Below are 9,589 nucleotides of genomic sequence, written 5' to 3'. Positions count from 1 at the left end.
ATGTCTGTCCCCACTACTCAGATGGGCCCAGGGGCAGGGGCAGCTGGGATCCTGTTTCTCTCCACCTCCCCAGCAGGCAGTCCAGAGCTTGGGCATTGGGGATTGTTCCTTAGTAGAGCAGAGGCCCCCTGAGCCTCCCAGCCCCTCACCCAGCCCTCAGGTTCCTGAAAGGAACCAGCCCCGGTATTCCTGCAAAATCTCCACATTAGCACCTTCTGCTCCTTTTCTTTTTTATTAAAAAATAGATCAAGAAAATATACACACTTCAGTCCATCCACCACAGTGGGGATGGGGATGGGATGGAGGCATTGGGAGAGCCAGCCCTGCCCTCGTGCCAAGGATGCAGAGAAGGAGGGTGCCCTCAGCCAACCTTGCCAAGCATGGCCCTGGAAGGAAAGCCCAGGCCACGTCGCTGAGCAGTATGAGACCAGATGGGAAGGGAGGAGGGTCCTCAGTGAGAGCAGAGATGGCAAAGGGGATTGGGAGCCCCAGGGAGGTGGGGCCTCCAGACTCATGGTGGGAACAGGGCCACACAGGGCTACCGCCCACAGAAGGTCCCTTGACCTGGTCCTCCTCCCCCGGGGACTCTGGGCCTGCTGGCCTCCATTCTGGCCTGTCCTCCGCAGGCCCTGGCAGCTGCTCTCAGGCATTGATGGCCTTCCAGCGCTCGCTGTCCGTGCTGTTGATGCTGCCAGCGTGGCAGGGCATGGAAGCGATGTCATCCAGGTAGGCCACCCCGCCAGCAGAGTCAAACTGCGTGCTTGAGTAGCTGGCAGCTGAGGCCCCAGCAGCCCCTGGAGCCTCCAGGCCCTCCCGCCGGGCCACAGCATAGGGCTGGGGTAGGTGTACATCCGGCTCCTCTGTCTCGTCCACTTGGCATTTGTAGGAGAAGAGGATCTTGGGCTCTGAGCTGACAGGAGGGAGAGAGGGGCACAGGAGCCTCACTGAGTGACTCAGAAACAGTCTTCCCTCCAGGCCAATGGGGCCACCAGATAAGGAAGGAATCAGCCAACAGTTGCCTGACACCCACCCCGAGTAGGCCTGTCAGCTGGACCCCGGTGCCCATCTAGACTTGTTTTGGAACCCAGCCCTCCTCCCACTGACTGTGTGAGCTCAGGCAGGGGGCCTCTGTGCCTGCTTCCTCATGGTGAAATGGGTGCGTGGACACCATGTGGAGGAAGAACAGACATAAATCATGAGACTTCAACAGCGCCTGCCCAAGCACTCAGGAAACATTGGCTGTGGCCTCTGCCTCACTCCTCTGACCCCTGCTGCTCATGTTATCACCCACTCCACTCTGACCTGGTCCCTCGGCCCTCAGGGCAACTCTCCAAGGGGGACACACTATACCCAATTTACAAAAAGGAGCCTGAGGCTCAGGAGAGAAATTGTGTGCACAGATCCGAGCTGTGGCTGTGGGCCAGTATGACCCTCTGCCAGCTTCACCCGAGGGGAGGCTGAGCCCCTCCCCACAAGACCTGGCAGGTGAGAAAGGAGGGGCAAAGCACCCACATTCTAACCATATTAGAGGCCTGGAGTGGGACCCCCAATCCCACGTCTTCAGCATCCCATCTCACAGACACTTCTGCAGATGCACATGTGCACAGCAGTGTACTCACCCCCAGAGAATCCAACTGACTTCCCACCCCAAACCTGCTCCCCACTTAAGTCTTCCCCCAGCAGGGTACAAGCTCCATGAGGACAAGGATTTGCATCCACTGTGGGCCTCGCATCTTCTGGATCTAGCAGTGTCTGGCACACAGTAGGTGTTCAATGAATGCTTGCGAATGAATGAGTTAATATATTATTAAATAAAAACCAGCAATGTAGAACAACATGCACAGTCACTCTATCTCTTATGGTGAGAGTATGTCTGTGTGTACTGTACATACAATGTGCATATATATGTATATGTGTATGTGTGCATATATCTACATGCATATGTTGAGCGCATGTGTGTTCATGTGTGTATGCATGCATGTGGGTGTGGATGTTTGTGTGCATGTGCCGTGTGTATCCGTATGTGCATGTTTGTGCATGTGTGCATGCTTGTGCATCTGTGCGCGCATGTGCACGTGTCCATGCACATGTGCGTGAGTGTGCGTTTATCTGTGTGCATGTGCATCTATAGGCGTGTGCCCATGTGCAAGTATGTGCGTGCGCATGCGCGTTGAATGCATACACATTCACTTGTTTCAATCCTCACACCCATGCTGGAAGAAGGCGCAGTTCCGCCAGCAGCCACGCGGGGGCGCCAGCGGCCACATACTCACCCAAAGAAGCCCCGGAGGAAAGCCACGTAAATGAGCGGAGCAAAGAAGCTGAAGTACAGGAAGGTTGTGGCATCTACACAGCTGCGGAGAAGACGGGTCAGCGCGGGGCCTCCCAGCCCTATGCTGACTCCACACCTCCCCACGCCCCCAGTGGGTGGACACCCTGCCACCCACTTCCCATGCCCCCACAAGGTAGACACCCTGCGACCCCCACGCACCAGAGCCCCTCAATGATGTCCAAGCACAGCAGCACACTCCCCAGCCCCTGCAGTAGGTTGAGCAGTGCCAGGATGCCCGCATACACGTAGAAGCTCCTCCGAGCTGGGGGCCAGACAAGGTGGGTCGTGAGGTCCCACCCTGGCCAGGCCAGGCTCTGCCTCCAGCACCTACCACCCTCAAGCCTGGTGTGTCCCCCGGGACCCCCCTAGGCCTCCCTCTCACCCAGGGCTCTCCAGCTCCCAGCCACAGTGGCCCAGCAGACCCCCTCCTGTCCCCGCCTGTCCCAGAGCTGCCGGCCAGCTGCTCACAAGGCAGGGAGATGCGCTCCTTCAGCGGGGTCTTGGGAAGGACGACCACCAGAGAGTAGACCTACAGAGACAGGCAGGGCTGAGACAGTGCTGGGGGCGCCAGCCCTGACCCACAGCCAGAAACCCAGGCATCCAATCCCCTACCTGGCCCTGAGGCCCCAGTCACCCCAGTTGCCCCAGCCTGAACCTCACCAGGAAGAAGAAGCAGGAGCTGACCAGCCAGAACTGGCGGCCCCCATGGCCATAGATATTAAAGTCCTCAGCTGAGAGATGGGCATCAGGGTACAGGATCTCCAGGGTGCCCTGCAGGGGCAAGCAGGAAGGGATGAAGGGAGAGGATCTCAAGGCTCCTCCCTCCCAGGGGCTTTCCCTGATGCAAAGCCCCCTAAGCTCTCTACCACACCAAGTCCAGCCTCTTGGCCTGACCCTCAAGTCACCTGCCCCAGCCTGCTCCCAGGCCACATACTGCCCACCTGATTGTAGCATCCAGAGCCGGCCCAGTCTTGGGCTGAGTCACATGGGGCAGGGGGCAGAGGTGGACAAGGTGCAGTACCTGCCCCCAATCTAAGAAAGGGACCTCTAGATGCATGCTTCTCAGGGAGGTCTGCGGACCTGCACTGTCCCTACCTGAACTCTTTATTAAAATGGCAAGTCCTGAGCCTCCTGCCCTGGCGCCCTGGCCTACTGGATCCGAATCTCCAGGGGACCCCAGAACATGCCTCAGTAACAAGCATCCCATGTGATTTCTCAGGTGCAAAGTTTTGAGAACTCTGAAGGTGACAAATACTGGAAACCTCACCCAAACCCAGAAGCAGTGGGTGCCTGGTGCCCTGAACCCTGGCGTCTCCTGGCCACACCCACCCTCTTACCTGGGTGACAGAGTAGGCCAGAGACAGCACTGTGGTGATGGCCAGCACCCGCTTGATGCTGGACTTGCTCTCCAGGTGGCCTGGAAGAAATGTGCTGGTCAGTAGGCAGGAGCCAGCCCAGGTGACCACGCCAGAGTCAGCCCACAGCCAGGGAGGGGCAGGGGAGAGCGTCGCCGGGGCCCAGGAGCCCAGCGGTACACACACCAAAGGCCAGGCCTAGGATGATCACACTCAGCTCGATGGCCAGCAGGAAGAAGCGGGTGATCTCCCACAGGATCTGCACGCAGAGTGGGCACAGCGTCAGCCTGGGCCAGCATCCCCAGCCCACCCCAGGCCAGGCCTCCCCAGCCTCCCTCAGAGGGCCCAGCCGCACCTTATCAGCAACAGTTGCAGCATTCGAGGTGCTCACCGTCATGGATACCACAGCCCGGGCAATGCCCACCAGCGCCACCACAAACACCTGGTGGGCAAGGGAGTGGCGTGGTAGTCAGGGAACAAGAGCCTCTGCATCGGCAGGGGCAGTAAGCTCATCCCTCTATCTACAGGAGCCTTTGATTCCTGAGGTCGGAAAGGAGGAAGGGGCAAGTCAGGGTGGGACACAGGGAGGTGGGGATCAGGCTCCAGGGAGCAAGGCTCACAGACTTGTAGACCCTCAACTGCAGGTGACCCCCAGCCTGGCCCTCCCCGCTCGGAGCCCCAGTTTCCTGGCTAGGAACAACAGCCTTGGGCTGGTGAGTAGGGGTGAGCACAGTGGAGCCAGATGGGCCAGGTTCACATCACAAGTAGCAGGCTGCTGCTTCCTGGCTCTGTACCTTAGCTTTCTCATCTATAAAACGGGGGCAGAAACAAAACCTACTGCATTTGATTGTTGGCACCCAGGAAGGGCCAAGTATACATTTGCTATTATTATCATATTCATGGTTTTAATTCTGAGGCATGCGGGACCAGGCGAAAGGTCACTGACAACAGGTGCAGAGACCTCCAGGGAAGCCACTGGCCCAGCAGGCTTCACAAAAGGGCCTGCTCAGCATCTGTGGCACTTACCAGCCTGGTATATCCATCCCCTTCCTCTCCCTCCTCACCCCGACTTCAGTGGTTTCAGATGAGGCTGAGTCCACCGCTCCTGGCTTCAGGGATGGGCCTAGGACGCAGCACTGGCCAGTGGTGTATGCCATTCCCCTGGCCTGAGGGCTGGTTCAGGGAAGTGCATGGGACCCACAGGAGCCCCATGAGAGAAACCAGGCTGTCAGGTGCAACTGCTGGGAAAGGCAGACCAAGGGCATGCAAACCTGGAACCATGGACGCCACCCTGCTGCCACAAGGGCAGATGGCAAGAGAGCAGGGCCATCAGGCAGATCCCAGGATGAGTGGGAGATGGAGATGGTGCCCCAGTACCACTGCTGTGCCCCAAAATTCTGCTGTGCCTGAGGCCCAGGAACTGCCCAGTTTCTCAGTGAGAAACTGGCTTCTATGAGCCTCAGCTGGGTTTTCTGACACATGCCCAGATCCATATATACTCTGTCTTTTATGCCATGAGAAATTGTGTCAGCAGGGCAGGCAGCAAAAGCAACGAACTGCCAAATGCCTACTGCGTGCCAAGCTCCCACTGGGCTGCAGCTATGCAGATGACCTCACAGGTGCTCACACGAACTCCATAGCTAAAGCCGATCAACATCTATTACGCAGAAGGGCACTGGGGCAGAGAGAGACCAAGCCACTGGCTCCAGGCCACACAGCAGCATGGCTGGGGTTCAGAGCTGGACTTCCTGAGTCCACTCTTACCACTGCCTCCTGAACTGTTTAGGACAAAGTCCCCAAAAGTTGATGGGCTGGGTCCTGTACTATGTTCCTGGACATTTAGCCCTGGCTCTTTCTTCCTGCCTGCACTCCCCCTTATCCCACAAAAGGACATCTGCCTAGCATACAGGAGGTGTTTAATATCTGTTGAATAAATACACAAATAAGTAAATGGGGAGAGAAGCAGAGAAGAAAGCAGGCCTCAGTTCCCAGTCCTGTCCACCACCATCTTGCAGGTGTAAGGGACATCAGGCCACTACAGCCTCCAGGCTTCCCCAGTCCCTTGTCTGTCTCTCTGCCTGCCCACAGCCCACTCCTCTGACTGGGAAGTTCTGGGCTAGACCACAAAGAGGCGACCAGGGAGCCACTTGGCTCTCACGTGGTGGTATCTAAGGGCCACAGAGAAGGGAGGACTCCAGCCAGGCAGACCCTGCAGGCAGGGTAAGGGCGCCTGAAGAAAGGGAGCTGGACAGCCCACACCCGAAGCCCATACCTGGACAGCCCGCACCCAAAGCCCATACCTGGACAGCCCGTACCCGAAGCCTACACCAGGACAGCCCACACCTGGACAGGCTGCACCTGGACAGCCCTGAAGTCCACACCTGGATAGCCTGTCCCTGCACAGCCCATACCTGAAGCCTACACCTGACAGCCCCCACCCAGACAGCCTGCACCTGGATAACCCCCACCTGAAGCCCATACCTAGACGGCTCATACCTGAAGCCCACACCTGGACAGCCCATACCTGGGTAGTCCACACCTGAAGCCTTCTGCAGCCCACACCTGCACAGCCCAGACCTGCAGCCCATACCTGGAACCTGCATTGAGACCGCCCACACCTGGAACCCATACCTGAAGCCTATACCTGGAGCCTATTCCCAGAGCCCACACCTGGAGCCCACACTTGGAGCCTATACCTGGGCAGACCACACCTGGAGCCTATACCTGGGCAGCCCACACCTGGAGCCTATACCGGACAGCCCACACCTGGAGCCCACACCTGGAGCCTATACTGGGACAGCCCACATTTGGAGCTGCCTTCTCAACCACAGCCCTGACACCTCTCCCCAGGCAACATGTGCCAGGACCACCAAGTGGTGAGAATGCAGGCTCTCCCAGCAAGTAAGATGTCTTCTCCAAAGAGGCTTCACAGAATGGACAGATAGGGGATGAAAGGTTGGAGGATGCAGTGGGCATTTTTCCCACCCAGCATCCGTTCCCCTCCCCTCTAGTATCAGCTCCCCAGTTCTGTTGTAGGGACCACCTCCCTCAGTCCATATGGTCCGGCTGAGCTGCTGCTGCCCTCCCAGCTTCACAGTGCCCCTTTCCTTCCTAGCCACAGTGCTTGGCTCAGGGATGAGGATGGGATCCTAGGTGGGCCAGTCAGAGGAAATCCCAGGTCTACACTGGCACTATCAGCAAACAGGCACTGTCTGCCTGAGTTGTAGAGGCAGGATGTTAGCTCAAAGCTGTTCTTGGCCATCTTTGACACCATATGAGGAGAACTCATCAGAGATAAGTCCCAAAGAGAGCAGAGATGCAGAAACAGATCCTTAACAGCATCATTTAACTGCCTGGATCCAGCCATACCTGAAGCTCACTTTCATTATAGAAGCAGTTAATTCCTTTTTGTTTAACCCAGTTGTCGTTGGCTCTTGTCAACTGCAGTGAACTCACCAGGATATAGAAGGTGATAAAAATGGGGCTGGAGGTGATGCGGATCTTGGCCCGAGCAGATGGAAGCTTCCAGAGCAGGAAGATGAGGAAGAGCACATTGGGGATGAGCAGCAAGAGGTCCCAGTACCGGACCCTGGCAGACAGGCACAGAAGCTGGCTCACTGGCGAGGCCACATATGCACCCTCTCTCCAGCACACAGTCTGGCCCATCCTCACCACTCCCCCACTCCAGGAAAAGCCACTGACACTCAGTGAGCCTGCCCAGTGTTGTGACTGCCTCACCTGGAGGTGCCAATGTCTTCATAGAGCAGCAGCAGGCAGCGATGAGGCACACTGATGTTTGGTGCCAGGGGTGGGGGTAGCGCTGTGCTCCCATTGGCCCAAGTCGCCTCCTCCAGGGTGTCCATTCTGCCAGCAGCCAGCCCTGGGGGAGTGAGAGCCACCCAGTGAGCCACGCAGGAGCTGTGTGGCCTGGGCCACTGTCCTCCTTCCTCTGGACCTGGGACTCCCAGGGGAAAATCAGAGGGGCTGCACAGAGCACCCCTGTAAACCACCCTCCCTACCTACTGCAACTCAGTGTGGGACTCCACACAGGTCACGATCCAATCCCCCAGGCAGGGGCCCAGTCCCCCATCTCAGGCTCTATCTCACGACCCGCAAACAGTCACAAAGCCACCCCCTCAGCTGAGCACCTCCGTGTGTAAGGCACAGCCACTTGGCTCCTTTCAGTCCTAAGGGCCCATGAGAGCAGCATGGGCGAGAGCACAGGCTCTAGGTTCACAGCCCATCCCTGCCCTTTCCTTCCTGTCCTCTCCGTGCCTGTGTCCCCCACCTATTGAATGGGTGTAACAAGTAAGGCTGTGGTGATGCCAAGTGCCTCAAACAAGACACACACGTGGGGAGTTCTTGGTAAAGATCAGCCGTGGTTCCGACCCACCACGCGATGCAGAACTCAGAGGCCACTGACTCGTATGAGGCCACGGCACTGCTGAGGGCCATAGCTGGGCACCATGCCCTCCTCAGTTGCACCCTCTGGCCCTTATCTCCCTCTGCCACCACAGACAAAGATGGAGGGGACACTGAGCCATGCCTGGGAGATGCACAGGAGGTCTCCAAGTGGAGATGGGCATGGGGAAAGAGGCTGTACCACAGAGGGGCAGGGCAAGCTGTGTCTGCAACAGTCAGGCTACAGGGTGAAGCCAGGGACAGGGTGGGCCCATAGGCAGGGGCCCACATGACACTCTGAGCACGAGAGGTTGAGTCTAGCCTGGAAGACAGGAGAGCTGGTGGTCTGGGGTCCTGGGAACCACTCCGGGGTTGGAGGACTGAGGGTCTGGTCAGAAAACCAAGACTCCTGAGCTAGAGGACTCTCAGGGAATAGCAACAGGTACTTCTGCAGGGAATTCGGGGTGATCCAGGTGTGGCCTGGGGCACCAGAACATAACAGATGCCAATATTTAGAATGATTTGAGCAGATTGGGCCAGATGCCTGTGACTCCGCTTCACCAGGAATGCTCATAAAGCCTGTGGATGAAAGCTCCAGGCGGGGAACAGCCCCAGAGCATGAGCATAAATGGTCGACACTGCACAGCATAGAAAGAACGACCCACTGCTACAGGCAACACGAATGACTCTCAGAAGTGATATAGCGTGAAGCCAGGCACGAGGGCCGACAGGCATACGATCCGTGGACAAATGTAGATGGGGCACCTTTGGGGAGATGAAGAGCGTGGTAACTGGGGGAGGCATGCCAGCTTCTGGGTGTCAGATCCAGGTGGTAGGTACACAGGCGTGTTCACTGTGTGATAATTCATTGAGCCACACACTGACGACTCCTAAGTCGTAGGTGCACTTCAGTAAATTTTAAAAAGTAAAAAAGATGTGGCTGGGCACGGTGGCTCACACCTGCAATCCTAGCACTTTGGGAGGCCGAGGCGGGCAGATTGCCTGAGCTCAGGAGTTCGAGACCAGCCTGGGCAACATGGTGAAACCCCATCTCTACTAAAATACAAAAAAAAAAAAAAAAGATTAGCTGGGCATGGCATCATGCACCTACAGTCCCAGCTACTTGGTAGGCTGAGGCAGTAGAATTGCTTGAACCCAGGTGACGGAGGCTGCAGTGAGCCGAGATGGTACCACTGTGCTCCAGCCTGGGTGACAGAGCGAGACTCTATCTCAAAAAAAAAAAAAAAAAAAAGATGTGTCCCGAAAACACATCAAGGGCCCAGGCCTCCCCTTCAGCAAGGAGCCGCCCAGTGAGCTGCATGTCTGTCAGCAAGGTCTGCAGAAACACAACAGGAGACCTGCTTCTGTCGTTGCCAAAGCCATCCTTGAACAACAGCAGCCCAAGACAGGGCTGGGGGGCTTAGGAATATTCCCATTGCTGGTCCAAGCCCTTAACCACCAGAACACCTCTGGATGAAAGGGAGGGAAGACTCCGAAGGGG

The 9,589-nt window shown here is 57.2% G+C and overlaps 1 protein-coding gene across 2 annotated transcripts in view; it reads right to left on the bottom strand.

Annotated features, from left to right (window-relative positions):
- Positions 1 to 213: 213 nt before the first annotated feature.
- The window catches only part of TPRA1 (transmembrane protein, adipocyte asscociated 1), a 16,742-nt gene continuing 7,366 nt past the window's right edge, over positions 214 to 9,589 (bottom strand). For both annotated transcript variants that reach the window (XM_011950739.1, XM_011950738.1), the window contains exons 2-11: positions 7,426 to 7,567; positions 7,144 to 7,276; positions 4,043 to 4,129; positions 3,874 to 3,946; positions 3,670 to 3,749; positions 2,993 to 3,103; positions 2,801 to 2,861; positions 2,492 to 2,594; positions 2,274 to 2,354; positions 214 to 910 (exon numbers count right to left, since the gene is read on the bottom strand). In XM_011950739.1, the coding sequence (XP_011806129.1) occupies positions 643 to 910; positions 2,274 to 2,354; positions 2,492 to 2,594; positions 2,801 to 2,861; positions 2,993 to 3,103; positions 3,670 to 3,749; positions 3,874 to 3,946; positions 4,043 to 4,129; positions 7,144 to 7,276; positions 7,426 to 7,550 (1,122 nt within the window). In that variant the 5' untranslated portion in view covers positions 7,551 to 7,567 and the 3' untranslated portion in view covers positions 214 to 642. The remainder of the gene's footprint in view (positions 911 to 2,273; positions 2,355 to 2,491; positions 2,595 to 2,800; positions 2,862 to 2,992; positions 3,104 to 3,669; positions 3,750 to 3,873; positions 3,947 to 4,042; positions 4,130 to 7,143; positions 7,277 to 7,425; positions 7,568 to 9,589) is intronic.

This window comes from Colobus angolensis, unplaced genomic scaffold, assembly GCF_000951035.1.
Source record: "Colobus angolensis palliatus isolate OR3802 unplaced genomic scaffold, Cang.pa_1.0 Scaffold31, whole genome shotgun sequence".
NCBI lineage: Eukaryota > Metazoa > Chordata > Mammalia > Primates > Cercopithecidae > Colobus > Colobus angolensis.
This window is presented reverse-complemented; position numbering and strand designations above follow the sequence as displayed.